At 39.6% G+C, this 16053-nt stretch overlaps 2 protein-coding genes and 1 pseudogene across 2 annotated transcripts in view; 2 read left to right on the forward strand and 1 right to left on the reverse strand.

Moving 5' to 3' along the window:
* LOC148730437 (uncharacterized) overlaps window positions 1-1804 on the forward strand; it is a 4014-nt pseudogene extending 2210 nt beyond the window's left edge.
* Window positions 1-4134, reverse strand: part of LOC148730434 (putative aminopeptidase PLBD2) — a 20609-nt gene extending 16475 nt beyond the window's left edge. Inside the window, exon 1 of the mRNA XM_088760862.1 lies at window positions 3855-4134. Within this exon, the coding sequence (XP_088616988.1) occupies window positions 3855-4105 (251 nt within the window). The 5' untranslated portion in view covers window positions 4106-4134. The remainder of the gene's footprint in view (window positions 1-3854) is intronic.
* A 9829-nt stretch (window positions 4135-13963) lies between these two features.
* Window positions 13964-15865, forward strand: LOC111339810 (galanin receptor type 1). Its single transcript, XM_022946529.2, has 2 exons — window positions 13964-14572; window positions 15122-15865. Exons 1-2 carry the CDS (start codon window positions 13964-13966, stop codon window positions 15863-15865), a joined length of 1353 nt encoding a protein of 450 aa, XP_022802264.2.
* The last annotated feature ends 188 nt before the right edge of the window (window positions 15866-16053 follow it).

Below are 16053 nucleotides of genomic sequence, written 5' to 3' on the forward strand. Positions count from 1 at the left end.
GAGCACCAATCCACTTGCGGTGACTGTCAAGGGCTGAAGAAGGTTTTACAAGATGTGAGACAAGGAATCGCAGGTTCATCATGGACACCTTACAACTTAGACCAACTAGAAGATCTCCTGTAAGACTTCAACCAGGCCCAGGAAAATATTTTGGTTTGGAAAGCGCATATCATGCGCTCAATAAACCAGGAGAAGGCGAAACAAGATACACTGAAGTTACCACATGCGGAGTCTGCTATTCTGATTATGGACTGGGCAATGAAGTTTCTCCAAATGAAATATCGTGAGAAACAATCCGACTGGTTTGGAAAGCGTGGGATTAGCTGGCATATATCCACCCTCATATCTAAGAATACCACTTCTGGAAAAGTTGAGCTGACGTCGTACGCTCATATCTTCGACTCGTGCCAGCAGGACTGGTATGCAGTTTGTTCCATTATTGAGAACACACTGGAGGTTGTAAAGAAGGAACACCCCCAAATTAGTGAAATTTACCTAAGGAGCGATGAAGCAGGATGTTACTATAACAACCTTATCTTGTCGGCCGTTAGGGATGCAGGGAAACAAATTGGCATTGCAGAGATGCGATATGACTTTTCCGAACCCCAGTATGGAAAAGATGTCTGTGATCGGATTCTTTGCCCGATGAAGTCAACAATCCGACGATACTGTAACGAGGTACATGGTGTAGTTTCTGCCAAAGATATGCGTGCAGCACTCTCAGAATGTCCTGTTAGAGGTACAACTGCCTGCGTTTGCTCGATAAATGAAACTAAAAAAACACTTGAAGTACAAAAGATACACGGTTTTAGTAAATATCACAACTTCAAGTTTGAGGGGGAAGGAATGTGAATACGGAGAGCTTATGGCATCGGGCAGGGAAGGCTGATTCCTTACCAAGACTTAGTCGCCAGGCCTCAAGGTCCTTCATGCATCGTTGTTGATGAAAAATTCTTTCCGCTCAAAGAGGCTCGGCTCCATAAGGCGACAAAAAATAATGATGGTGAACAAGCGAATGGTCTTTTCGTCTGTTCTGACCCAGGGTGCAATATGGTGTTCAAGAAATTCAGTGAATTAGAAAGTCACCTCGATGTGGGCGAGCACTGCCAAATTCTCCGAAATTCTGATACAGTGTACGACAAACTTAGAAGAGACTGGGCGGAAAAATTCCTCCGTGTTAACGACGAGGAAATCGACAGCGCACCAGTAAAATCTAGTGACGAGCGACAGCACCAGCAAGAAGCTGGTAGTCCTAGCAGTGATATGCTGCTTGGTTGGGCACAACATAAGCCAGGAAGCCGTGCGTTTCACTTCTGAAGTTAAACAGTATCACTATCTTACAACGAAATTTGACCTTGGAGAGAGAACCGGTACGAAGGCAGATCCCGGAAAAGTAGCTGCAGACATGAGAACGGCAAGAAACCCAGATGGTTCCCGCATGTTTGAAAGGAAGGACTGGCTAACGAAGACTCAAGTGCAGGGGTTTTTCTCGAGACTGGGGGCTGCAAGAAGAAGACAGGGAAGCCGAGAAATTGAACTGGAGGAAGTTTACGCAGAGGAAGAGGAGCAAGAAAGACGTGAAATGTTGGAAAACGTTGCCGGTCAGCTTGGTCTAAAGCACCCTATTTGCTATGACTCACACTGCTTGTGTGACCTCTCACGCGATAAGAAACTTGAAACTTTCAGCGTAGTCATGCTTAAGGAGATGCTTAAATTTTTGGAGATTCCATATGGTTCCCGAGATAGGAAAAAAGATCTGGTAACTAAACTCTCCACATTCTTAGAAGGATGTGACTGTAACTGATAAGAAAAGGTCTAAAGTCTTAAATAAGAATGTAGAACATTGTTTGATCCGTTTTGATTAGGACTGGTTCGGCGTACTCAGGGTTTCAGAACATGTCGAGGAGTAGAGCTTTACTTTTCTGGTAGCAAAGAGACTAGTTGATAAAACAAAGAAAATATAAAAATAGAGGAAAATGGCGAAAACATAGAAGCATAGCGGCAAATGCTTCCGCCGACTCAATCAATCAATATTTTGAAACCCATATATAAGTCACGCGATGTAATTAAATCTCTCCAAACTCGTTTACTTATAATCTATAATAACCATGTACGAAAAGGTCATTTGAATTTAGAGAGACAAAGAGACGGTGAATCACCGGCTATGAGTTTCGAAACTAAAGAGAAAACTTAATTCATTAATCTTTTTGTGGCCACTGATTTTGTATTTTACTTCTTTTACTTTACCTATTACTACTTTACGATATCACGTAAAAACACGCGCATTTCAACCCGCTTGCCACCTAAAATCGACATCATCGTAATTGTCTACAAAATAATTACTTTTTGGTCCTTAATGAGATAAATTCTACAATAAAAATAAAGTGAAAATTGGAAAAGTATCACTCTTGACGCAAACCATTTCCGTTGCGATGTAGTTAAATTTGAATCCGTGACATTTAATGTAAAGAGCGTGACACATGACTGAATCAATCCGATCTGGTGGAGATCTCTGGTAAGACATGAAGTTCTCTCCATAATAACATATTTTGAATGAGCGTTTCTGAATCTATAACTGACAGCAATTTTAGTTTTTTACAGCATAAGACAGCGGTCCAGACCAACTTAATGAAATTTTGACAACATGTTTCAGCTCGCATGAGACAGTCAAATGACTTCACACAGAAGATGTTCATTTCTACCTTCGTAATTGCTAACTTTGGGGCAAGTTTAGATGAATTTATGGACATCTTCACCTTAACAAAACAACCGTGCTAGTTTTGATAATAAGCATTGCCTCAAACATTGATTTTGAGCGAGAAATGGAGTAACCACAAATATACATAAATTAAGTCATATGCACTTTGAACATTGAAAATTAGCAAAGTTCATCGAGCTCCTGTAGCTCGAAAAGACTAGTTGCCATAAATTTTTTGTTGTTTTCGGCAAACCAGCCCTAGTACTAAACATGGACAGTGGTGAGGACTCCATATCCTGTTATACTTTTGAGAAAAGCGTCTTGGAACAACAGCACACTAGCTCAAATTTGGAAAGTGCTGTTCGTGTGGTATTTAATTTTCAAAACAGCGTAATTCTTCATTGTTTGGTCAGAATTTACATATTTGCTGCTAATCAACAGAAGAGATGTAAAATAATACCGTATGTCCGATTTGTGCTATTTGAACAAATGCGTAAGTGTTTAGACCCTCCAGCGAAAAGCTGAAAATTAACTCTGAAATAAACATTTTTCTTTGTTTTTGACCGTCCTCTCATCTCGTCGCCAAAAATTTGATAAAATAGCATTACGAACCAAATAAATACAATTTTTGCCGATAGAATAGATCAAATATCTCACAGTAAAAATTTGAGGGAATTCTGTGACCTGCCGAAATTCGAGTCGTCCGTTCTTACGCGGACAGACTCTTAAAAACTGGGAGTAACCATGTGATGGACTAGCATCCCATCCTGGGTGAAGGGAGAGTAGAAATATTTCGTCGCTCAGGCTGTCTGGGCTACTGGCCCGACGCAGACCTTTTTTTTTAATTCTAATACGTGCATCTCCATGAACAGTGCCGGTAAGTGTTTTTTTTTTTGGGGGACCCTCAGAGAAAGATTCCTACAACTTGCATGAGATTAGAGTTTCCCTGTTGGATCCAATAACAATATGCTTGTCATATGATGCACAAGCGGTTTAAAAACTCCTCCACTCTTCCCACAGGCTTTTAAGAATTCTTTTGGATCATTTTAAATATGATAAAAAAAAAAAATAAAAAAAATTCCACATACGTAATATGGACCATCATTAGCTACTAACTATGTATGGACTAAAGATATTTTAGACGTGCTGCACTCACCCGGTGCAGTTGATCTTATCATCGAATTTACCCCAGGCGACCATCGGCTGAGAGGAATCATATCCAGGTTTTAAAAGCAAAGTTTCGCCATCACTACCAAGTACCACAGAAGCAAGGTTTTCATTCCCGTTCGCTTGGAGAATGCACGCCAAAAATGCTGGCAAAAACAGGAGAAAACACTTCAAGATTATGGGAGCCATAGTTTCCTTCTTATCACGAGATTGCAACAGGGGATCACTTTCGGTCAGCATTAAATCCACCTCGGTCGAGAGGGCCTGAAATGGACAAATGGACACCTCATGAAACATTATATCTACAGAAAACTCAAAAGCTACGAAAGCCGATCACTCTTGTATGTAATAGCGGGGCTCCCACACACGCCAAGCGCGCTTGGGGCACAGCCCCATACCCATGGAACATGGTCAACCTCTTTTCGTTTGGTTGTCACGAGACTGACCGATCGTACGTACTGCCTTCAGATTGCACGGGGAGGGTAGGGGAGATTATCAAAACGAAGGGAGGGGTGTCTCAGGCGAGTCTTGGCAAATGCACATCTTTTATATTATCATTAATAAATTATTAAGAACTTGGGAGCTCCACTTTTAGGCTTGGCTAAATCTAGATATTACTTGTTTGAGAAGTTGCATCAGACCGTCAAAACATTTTAGTCAAGATCTGGTAAGTAATAATTTATCAATATAGAGGCAAGACCGATACAACATAGATAAGTTTTAAGACTGAGCACTATATTTCGGCTGGCCAAACCAGCCTTCTTAAGGTACAATGGGAATTGACATAGAATTAAGGTGGCACTCAAGTACCACCTTAATTTCTCGGTTTTTAAAGTACAGAAATGTTTTCTTATTCAATTCGTACGGTAATTTTCACCTCTATTAAGCATTTACCACAACTAAGCGGTCGTGCTCACCCTTTCCTGAGTCCAAAATAGATTACCGGACCTTAAATTTTTTTCCAGAGGAAATTTTAGCCCGAAATTTTGCTTTTCATAACAGTTAAGAGGTTGATAAAACACGAACGTTTGTTTTGCTAAAATTTGGAGGCGAGAATTTGTTGAGTTTCTCCAGTTGGGGTCGCACTTACTTTACGCTACTTGTTGACATATTTTTCACTTAAACATACAAAAAAAGATCTAGTGCGAGCTGGGCTTAAGCGAGTTCTTTTACATTAAGTGGTCAATCATGGCTACAGATGGCGTTTTTGAATCTTTTTCTACAATACAACTATTTTTCCGAACCTGTATAAGCGATCAAACTTTCTGAAGCGGTTACCCCATCATTCCCCTTGAGTGACCGCTGACCGAATTAAATCTCAGAGGATCGTAGAAATTTACGTTGATTGGTTGAGGAGTATCTTCATCCTACATGAGGAATAAACAATACTAAGACACTCATGAACACAATTCGAGTCACGCAAATCTTTCGCTTCTCTTCCTTACATCAAAGGAGTAACTGAACCTTTGACCGTCACGTGTCCTTAAAAAACATGATGTCACAGTTGTAAACAAACCATTTACCACTCTACAACAACAGTTCCCAGCTCCGAAATTCCGACCTTCGATGGAATCGCAGACGTGTTATATTGGGGAAACCAGTCGAGCTTTTAATAACCGAAAAAAAAGAACATTTGAGAAATCATATCAAAACTACGGCCAAAGGTTCTAGGATTGCTAATCACGCCTGGTCCAACAACCACGCCATTGATTTTGAAAACGCGTCAATTATTGACAAAGGCACTTTTAGAACCAGAAAAACATTAGAAGCGTGGCATACCACGGTGAAACCTAGCGCAGATAACAATTCTTGCCCGTTACCTGGACAATACAACATTCTTTTTAACAAATATTCATAATCATTTACATTTTCATTATTTCGTAGTTCATGTCTTTATTTAAATTCTCTCATCGCTTTCTTATCATTCATTTTACCCGTCGAAGACTGCAGTTCGGGCAGTCGAAAGCTCGTAGTTTTTAATCATTTTAGCCAGAGATCATTTTTAAATTTCAACAATTCATTTTTCTTTTTAAAGTTGACTGAAGAATCATACTTCACAAGTATCACTTTACGTATGATGCACGATCCTCGCAGTAGATAGCGCTATTTATGCAATAGCGAAAATCAGACCTAAAAAAAAAATCAGGCCTGTACAGGACTCGAACCACTGACCTCTGCGATACTAGTGCAGCGCTCTACTAGTTGAGCTAACAAGCCAACTGGGAGCAGGCCGTTAAGTTGATTCGTAATAAACCCGTGAAAGTGGTAAATGAGATACAATGAATATATGAGAAATGAGATACAATGAACATATGTGATACAATGAATATATGATAAATGAGATACAATGAATATATCATTGTATCTCAAGTATCACTTTGATGATCTGATGATGGTCTGCATAATTTAGCATCAATGCAATCATTAGAGCAAAACGTTGCATATATTCCTGATTCTTGTATGCAGGTCGATTAGTTTGTTTGAACCAAGAATCAAGGGATACAAATTCAGAAATGATGGCGTTGATGTAGCGCAAGTTTCTAAGCTCTTTTGTGTTCTCCTGAACTGTCTCTCATTTCAAGAACAACTTGAATAACTCAATCAAACAAAGAAAGAACGTTTCCGAATTTCAAAGGATTTTAGTTCATACTGATTTTAAAGAGTGCTTCTGGGACTTCTGCTTATGAATGTGAATGTTCATTTTTGTTTTTATATACTTTCATAGAGTACAATACTGTTAGATACTCTATTAAGATCCTCAAATATTTTATCTATTATCTTATTTATTTTATGTTTTATTCTTACCTAATTTTTGTACTTATCTCTTTGTTTCGTTTTTTTCGTCGAACACTTTATGAGCGAGTCTCGTTGCTCAGAAGATTGGGCGACCACTTCCCACGTCATCGACAATAAATAAATTTTTACATTCCATCACTGTAGATATTAGATAACTACACGTTAAACGCCACAAAGCGTATGCACATTTAATTTATTTGCCAGATGGACGTCTATTTAGATGTAAAGATATATATCTTATTAACCAAGCGCGAGGGTCGTACTGGGAGAATATCGGCCCGAGGTCTTGACAGTATGGACCGAGCGCAGCGAGGTCCGTACAAGAAAGACCGAGGGCCGATATTCTTCCAGTAGGGTCCCGAGCAAGCTTGGTTAATAAGAGATTTATTACTGTACCGTCAAGACCTCGGGCCAATATTCTCCCAGTACGGCCCTCGCGCTTGGTTAATAAGATATAATATCAAATAAAATTTTTAATGAAAATAACTAATAAAATAACTATTAATCATTATTAATGATTAAAAATTACTTAATATTAATAAGTATTAATAAATGACAAAATTAATAAAGAAAAACATCTATGTGCAAATTTAACAACAACAGTACGAACAATGACAAAAAAACTAAATGGAATAGAAACGATGTTAAAATTAGTGGCGTAACCAGGTCCGGCTGTTAAACTCTTAGATAAAGAAACAGCACGGTGCTAGCAAAAACTAACGAAACAACTGACTTGTTTGAAATCCACTAACAATGAAAATTATTGTACATAATTACGGAATTCTTACAGAACCTCAGGCAAAAACCCGAATTTACCCATGATAGAAACAGCAGAAAGGAAAGCAATGTAAAATTAGTAAATGGTTTGAACCCGGGGGTAACATGTGAAGGTGTAGTCTGATCGTCCGGGTGAGTGTAGTCCTGAGAAGGACTGTTGTCGGTGGCAGTGAATGACGTTTCGACAACCTGTGCGGAAGTCATCATCAGAGTCAAGTGAATGATTGTTGTCAGTAGAATGTTCTTATTCCAGTTCGTGTAAAATGATCGGTTGGTTTTGCCGTGATGTTATTGGCTGTAAGACTCAAGTGACGTAAGTCGGTCGTGATTGGTCTGTTTCGGTCTGTCGGTAAAGTTAGGTTGTTCTTTTTCGGTCGTTTGTGATGGTTAGGTCGTGAATGAGTCGTTTGTATGGGGCGGGTAGTTGTTGACATCTGTTTAGGGGAGTCTGTTCTAAGTTAGTAAAGCAGCTTTCCAGAGTCAGTCGTTGAAAATAGTCAGTGCTGTAGGTTAGGCATTGCGCAGAGTCCCAGTCAATGTTGTGGTTGGTAAGTCGATGGTGTTCAGCAATGTGATTGCTGACATCACCTTTCCTCGTCGCCCGTCTGGGGCGACGAGGAGACGGACGGGCGACGAGGAACACAGACATAGTGATTGACTAGTACATTGTTGGAATATTTATCTCTCGCTGCAGTTTTTCAACTTGCCGATTGTTCAGTGACCCAATGCATGTGAGTCTGATTTGATGTCCGCGGATTGCGGATTTGATGTTAAAACATTTGATTTTAATTTTCTTTGTTTCGTTGATGCATGTCTCAAATAACAAAGAGATGGCCGATCACTTTAGAGTTTACGCCCTTAGCTCAGTCGAAGATACTGACTACAAAACAATTCGCGACCATAGCCACCGTGTGAAATGCGATAGATGCAGCATATTTCCTCATGTTGTGAAAGAAATACGGACAACAATAGAAGGTATAGCATTAATATTACTTCAGTTGTTTATCCGACAAAACGATCTAGGAATCAGTAAGGAATAAATGAGCTGAAAAAGAAATGGTTAAGCAAGAATATAAAGAAGAATGATTGAAAGAGTCATCCTGAGTGGGAGTGAAGTAAGAAATCAATAAATGAATTGGACATCAAGGCGAAACTGGTGAGAAAGCGAGTTAAATGAATAAAAAGTAAATGACTAAGTGAATTAGAAAGTAGGAAAGATAGGTGCAGCGATCGACATCGACAGTCATTCGGTAAAATAGTAGTATCAACATATAATTAAAAATATGTACTTTATTTCACAAAGGAAGAGATGAAGAACAAGGTAGACCAGGCTGTGCAAAACGTTGATGCTTGGAAAGCTCATTTGCTGCGATCCATTAAACAAGATAGTGCAAAGCAAGACGTTTTAAAGCAGCTTGATGACCACACAGTATTGCTGGTATCAGATTGGGCGACGGAGTTTCTGCCACAAAAATACTGCGAAAACCAACGAGACTGGTTTGGGAAGCGCGGCATTTCGTAGCATTTGTCTGTGGCAATCAAAAAGTCCCTTGAGAAAGGCAAAGAAATGTTAACGTTCGCCCACATCTTCGAAAGTTGTATTCAAGATATAGTCCAACAGTACTTGCCAGTTTTGATTATGTTCTCCAACAGCTCAAGATTATATTACTGACCAAGCCTATAGTCGATATATATGAAACAAGATAATGCTGGCTGTTATCACTCGGCTCTAACAGTGCTCGGCATTCATCAGATTGCGAAGAATATTGACGTCAAACTTGCACGCATCGACTTTTCTAACCCTCAAGGAGGTAAAGGTCCTTGCGAACGCAAGGCAGCAACCATCAAAAACCACATGAGAGCATTCTTACATTCCGGTAATGACATCGAAACAGCGCAAGATATCAAGATTGCAATAGAATCTAATGGAGGCATGGCAGGAGTCGCAAATACGTTGTGTGGTAAGCAGACAACCTCAAACTTTAAAACAACAAAACGGGACGGTGTAAGCAGCATAAATGGTTTGCGTCGTACCTTGCGGATCGCACACAACGTGTCACTATGAATGATGGCCTATCATCTGCTTTTCCACTCAGACAAGGAGTTCCTCAAGGAAGTTGTCTCGGGCCTCTTCTGTTTACGGTTTACACCAGTAAGCTGTTTCATATCGTCAGCAAGCACCTCCCAAGTGTACACTGCTACGCAGATGATACACAGCTGTATTTGGCATTTAGTCCTGCTGTGCAAGGGGAGGACGAGGCCGCCCTAAATGCTATGCGCGACTGCACACATGACTTGAGGAACTGAATGATTGAAGACCGACTGATGTTAAATGATGATAACACTGAACTAATGCTTATAGGTACTAGGCAACAATTAGAGAAAGTCGACTTGAATGATATTACTGTAGATGACACAGTCGTAGAGGCGAAATTAGTTGCGCGAAATCTTGGGTCATGGTTTGATCGTAATCTGGATGTCATTCCACATAAGTAAACAATGCGCCTCAGCATTGTATCCTTTGCATAATATAAGTCGAATCCGTAGGCTATTAAGTACAGATACCACTAAAGCCGTCGTTCGTGCGGTTGTTCTCTCGCGCGTAGATTATTGCAACAGTCTTTTATATGGCTTGCCAGTTTCTCATCTGAATAAGATTCAGCACGTTTTAAATGCCGCAGCAAGACTAGTTTGTCGCTTGCCACGCTACTGTCACATAACGCCGTTGCTATACGAGCTGCACTGGCTACCGGTTAGGCAACCCATTAGTTTTAATATTCTGTTATTTGTTTGTAAGGCCATCCATGGAATTGCGCCAACGTATTTAAGAAAACTTATGTCAATTAAAAGACCAGGAATTTATAAATTAAGATCCTCCTTGGGTGGTTTGTTGCTTGCAACGCCAACTTATAGAAATAGGGTTACATTAGGAAACAGATCATTCCAGGTCGCAGCTCCGGCACTTTGGAATGTATTACCGCGTGAGATTCGTTCTATTACAGATCTAGGGATTTTTAAGTGCCACCTGAAAACGCACCTCTTTAAGGAAGCTTTTTATTAATTTTTATTAAAATTTTATCATGATAGTTGCTAGTATCTTAACATATGTTGTATGCTTTAATTTTATCATAGTATATCTTTAATAACTATTATTGAGATGTAATGCGCGCTTGATAATTTCATGGAAAGCGCGCAATATAAGAATTAAATTATTATTATGATGAATGACATAGGCATTGCCAAAAAGCAGCAACTTTACATAATCAAGAAAATGATAAATATAACTATTAGAGCAACATATTACGTCTTTTGTTGTAGAAATAGGAATTGGGACAACCCAGATTTGATGCAATTTTGATCTTTGTGTGTGTGTTGAATAAGCCAATCTCAAGCAGCATTTGTAAATTGCATATACGTAGTGAGATTTACAATTGTACATTTAAAAACACAAATAAAGTTTCCATTATTATTATTATTATTATTAGTAGTAGTAGTAGTATTATTATTATATTAAACAACATCGAATACAATGATAAAGGGATGAGGACTTGGAAAGTGTACAACGTTGGAACCGGAAAAGTTTTTGACTGGACGGACGTTGCTTTACTAGCTGGTATTCCAAAACTTGACAAGAAGCCAAATGATTGCACAAATACCTCTTCGTTTGTTCCTGTTAAAGCCCTAGTAACATCTAGACCCAAAGAAAGTTTGCAGTCTGCAGCTTGCAGTGCTTTCGTTGTTAGTCGCACTCAAACGTATCCTACTTCGAACAGTCAAAATAATGTGGATGAGAAAGATAATGACGATGATGACGAGCTTCAAAATGATGGTGCACGTGGTGATGATCATGGTAGCAGTTCTGACGACGATATTGATCAACGTTTACTCTATTGTCCAGAAGAAGGTTGTCTCAAGTCGTATTAGCGTTATTCCTAGCTTGAGAGGCATCTCGATGTCGGAAAACACAGTTACCGTCTTGAGCATCTAACACTTTATGACAGGTCCATGGTCATATACGCCTCAAAGCTCGAACAACGTGGCAGTAAGATCGTTAATATTGATTATCAAGACACATCGTCCTGTGTACACCAGGAAAATAACGCATCGTTTGTTCTCCCGATGGATTGGGCCCTAAAATCAACAGGGAAGAAAAAGTGTTTTACCGAAAACCAAAAACGGTACCTGATAGACGTATTTAAGAATGGCGATTTAACTGGGCAGAGAGCTGATTCACGCAGTCTCGAAGTCGATGAGAACAGTAACAAATCCCGATGGTTCCCGCACGTTTAAAAAGGACGATTTTCTTTCATCTCAGAAAATTTCCAACTTCGAATTCTTCTCCCGTTTAGCGAAAGCCAAAAATCTTGATACTTTTGAAACACCAGAAGAAACAGAAGTAAATGATTTGCCTGCGGATAAGCACATCCGCGAACTATCAATTGAAGTCATGGACGCCATTGCTCTAAAGCATCCCATTATGCGCATCATATATAACATTTGTGAAATGGCCTCACAAAACATGCTTAAAAATTCTCGGTTGCGATGCTTGATAAAATCTGCAATTCATTCGATCTCGACACGACCCACATTAAAAAGAAGGTTAAAGATCCTTATGTCAAACTCCATCAGGAAATTGTTAAGGGCTGTGGATGCTCCATCTAAATAGGAATGCATTACGACAACTTTTTCTTTTCTCTTTCATCAAATCGTCCATTATTACGGTCCATTCTAGGCTCAGTTTTCAGCCGTCGGGATTTTGTACGCGCCCGCGATACTACGAACGAAGCCCAGTCCATTCTGGCGATCGCTCATTACATACCCCAGTTAATAAAACTGTATTTTAATTAGACTAAGTATAGAAAACAGCACCATGATATCCAGATAGAAATGTCATGGCTGGAATTCAAGCTCTGAAGATTTAAGGCCCAAAAGAAGGTAAATAGAAAGGGAGAAGATTGCGTAACCAGTCTAGCAACCTCAAGTGCAGCTATACTTCGGGATCATTAATCATGATCAGGTAATCCTGATATCGTTTAACGCCCTGGGCCCAGTTGTTCAAAGGCCGATTAGTGCTGACCCAGGATTAAATTTTAATCCAGGCTTCTATATTTCTCTGTTCAAAAGCCGTTTTGGGATAATTTTCCCAATTTTTTTTAGAGCAATCAATCATCAAATTGTAGGCAGACAAATGGAATTAAACTGAATTTTCTTTTAAAGCTTTCAGATGTAAAATTAATTTCCAGACTAATCCTGGGTTATCTTAACCCCCTTTTGAACACCCCAGCCCTGAAGAAGTTCTTTTTTCCCATTCATTTTACAACTGAATTCGATAGCATTTCTTGTTAAAAAGCAGTAGATAAAAAATTAATTGAAACTAAACAAAACAACCAGCGTAGACTTGTCACGGATCGACAAATATGTCTATTAATTTCTTTAAAATAAATGGCTACTGAGCAATGAAACAACTTCTATCGTATTGCAAGTCCTTTTAAAACGTTTTTATAGCATTTCAGTCTTCATTATTACCACTGAAGCTCAAAAACTGCAAATGATAAACAAAGTCGGTCTATTCTTTTATGTCGCCGACTTCGCCGAAGAGCGAAATTTCTGTGAGTTTAAAGTCCTCGTATGCATAGCAGCACAAAAACCCCAGAAAAACAGCCCTACAAACGGTAAGTTCATCACTTCTACTTCTTATATGCCAAATATTAAACTTTTATTTGACTTAGCACATATAAAAATATTTTTTTGAAGCTACCCTACTTTTCACACGGCACTTAAGTAAATAGATAGAAAAATCCGTATTTTATTTCGAATTGAAACAGCGATTCTACTTTTTTGTGAAAACATAGGGGAGACATTGTTCTTTAAGTGTGTGTAATAAGTAAGTCTTTCATTGCTTTTGCAAGTACAAACGAGGCCTCCAAAAATGGGCTAAATTCGCCCCTTGATATATGCAAATTATGCGTGAATTGAATTTTATCCATTTTCTCGGAATTTTTCAACAAACTACATTTATCTTGGTTTGTTTTTGCTATAGGCCTACCCAATACTAGAATATGAGGCAATTCGATTTTTTGACTGTTGCCGGTGAATGTTTGATTTTTCGTGACAACCTCTCTTAAGTACTGATGAGTGCCTGGAAGAACATAATTTATTCAAAGATTTATCAGGAAAAATGCACCTGCGTCAGAATTCAGTTTGTGTTTCATAACTGAAATATGAATGCCCATTAACTGACACATGATTATAAATTAAAAATTAAATCGTAGCATTCAAAGCTAACGATCCAAATTTCAACCTCTTTTTAGGATTGTGAGTTTCAATCAGGGCTCTTTTGAACATCAAAAATATAGGTTCCAGCTGGCGTTGGTGTGAAAAGGGGGCATTGTGTTTGATTAGAGATTCCTTGTTATATAATAAGCCGGAAAAGGTATTTTCAGTTGCTTTGAACGAGTGATCAATTGTGAACTAACCTTCAGATGTGCTTTCTCCCTTAAAAAATCGTTAAGGAAAAGTAACGAAATGTTGGTGGTCAAACCATTTTTCACCAAGTTGATAATGACCGGGTTAACCACCATTTTAGGTTTGGTTTCTGTCTGCGGTAATGGCCTTGTTACTGCCATCGTTGTTAGATTCAAATCGTTACGAACAGTTCCAAACATTCTCCTTTTCAACCACGCTCTGGTTGACTTGGTCAATGTCATTGTCAGTGTGCCGCTTTACACGACCTACACCGTCTTAGAGGCTAGTTGGTTCCGAGGGAAGACTTTGGCAATCATGACAAGTTTCTTCGATCGAGTTTACATCGCTATTAACCTCAGCTCGCTGCTGGCAATGATAATAAATATTTTTCTAGCCATTTCCTATGACCTAAGGTACAATGCCTGGAAAAGCAACAAGAAAGCCTTGCTGTGCGTTTTTCTGATTTGGTTCATTGGCATTGTTTTCGTAATTATCGTCTCCATTCCCCTTCTCGACATAGATCTTGGAAACGCTCATGTCACTGAATACAGAGCGGTAATCTACGAGCAAGGAAAATATTTTGTGGCATCCTTCATGGCATTCTTCATCATATCGGTTGCAATTCTTGGCTTCTTGACGGCTCGCGCAATAAAGTCGCAATGGAAAAAGGTATTGAAATGAGCAATCCCTGATCAATTTTCTTCACATTAAGTATACTAGAGTGAAAAAAGGTAAAGAGTTTGATAAAGATATATTTATAAAACTAAAAGTACACAGAGCCTCGTCCTAGCTGAATTGTTATTATCTTCGCGGTAGTGAGACCACCAGCTGGTCTACATTAGCGGGGAGGGTTCGGCAGGTCGGAGATCCACCCTTAAGAACAGATTTTTTAAATACTTGTCAGGCACCAAAACTCGTGCAATGACAGGATTGCACCCTTCTACTCAATATGACGTATTTAAGATCTACTTGACTTGAAACATTTGTATGCCTATTTATGTTCAAGTTTTTGTTTGTCTAAATCAAAGTTTGGATTCCTTTCCTACCCCCTGCATGCTCTGAAGCTTTTTGTTTTGGTTTCATGACCACTCTGCCCTCCTACCCACAATCCCTCCGCGTCGAAAAAATAGACAGTATGAGGACAGGCCAAGGGGAGAAATGGGTTGAGAGTGTGCGTCACGAAAATCGTAATTTAGTTTTTTTTTCCCATTTTTGCAGCTAGCTGAGATGAACTTAAGCCCTCGTCAAGCCGAATTTCGTTTGAAACGCGACATTCGAGCTTGCAAAACCATTGCCATAACAATCGCTACCAACTTCTTCGCTCATGTTCCCGCCATCCTTTTCGCAGTGGTGGATTCAGAAGAAGGCTCAACGGCCGAGGTCTGGTTTGGATTCTTTGCAATCTACAGTCTCTATCTCAGTAGTGCAATGAACCCGATTATTTACTATTTACGAAACAGTCGACTGCAGTCCGCTCTCAGGCAGTTTCTGAAAGATCCCCTAGGATCTAGCGACTTTAGGGAGAACTCCGCAGTCAAAATCAACGCAAGACCTAGGCATAATGATGACGTCATAGTTAGAACAGAACACGAGAGAGTAGGGAACACTTATGCAATTGAACTCGATCTGCTTGAGGGCCAAACAAGACGAAACATTTCATATGATCAGGAAGGTGCAGAGATCGTTCTTTCAATCATAAGAATGTCGATAGAGGCTTGGACTCAAACGAATGGCAACGACACCGAACGCGGGGGCTGTAGAATGCCACGCCCAGAGGTCCCCTCAACGCTTACCGCATGCTGGGAAGAACAGGTAGAAAATGACGGGAAACAAGGAAACTTGGACAAGGAAAGAGGTACAAAAGATTCTAACAGGCGAAAGCGAGCTATCTTCTCCTGTGTGTCCTCACGTGAAACAAAAGTTCATCCACAAGATGAACGATTATGCACGATTATGGCATAATATAGCGTTTTTGCATCGTTTCTTACAATACACTTATTCTGAAGAACCTCTGTCGAACGGTCAACCTGTCTGAAGCGCTCACCCTACCATTCCCCGTGGGTGACCGCTTAATGCAGGTTCGACTGTATTACTACCCAGAGGATCATAGAAATTCACGTTGATTAGTTGAGAATCTTCACCCTACATGA

Source organism: Stylophora pistillata, chromosome 5, assembly GCF_964205215.1.
Source record: "Stylophora pistillata chromosome 5, jaStyPist1.2, whole genome shotgun sequence".
Classification (NCBI taxonomy): domain Eukaryota; kingdom Metazoa; phylum Cnidaria; class Anthozoa; order Scleractinia; family Pocilloporidae; genus Stylophora; species Stylophora pistillata.

What these genes read in the sequence shown, in the direction of transcription:
- LOC111339810 (XM_022946529.2), top strand. Translation starts at nt 13,964, where the DNA reads ATGTTGGTGGTCAAACCATTTTTCACCAAGTTGATAATGACCGGGTTA. An exon ending in TAAAGTCGCAATGGAAAAAG is followed by an intron (nt 14,573 to 15,121) that starts GTATTGAAATGA and finishes CCATTTTTGCAG; the next exon opens with CTAGCTGAGATGAACTTAAG.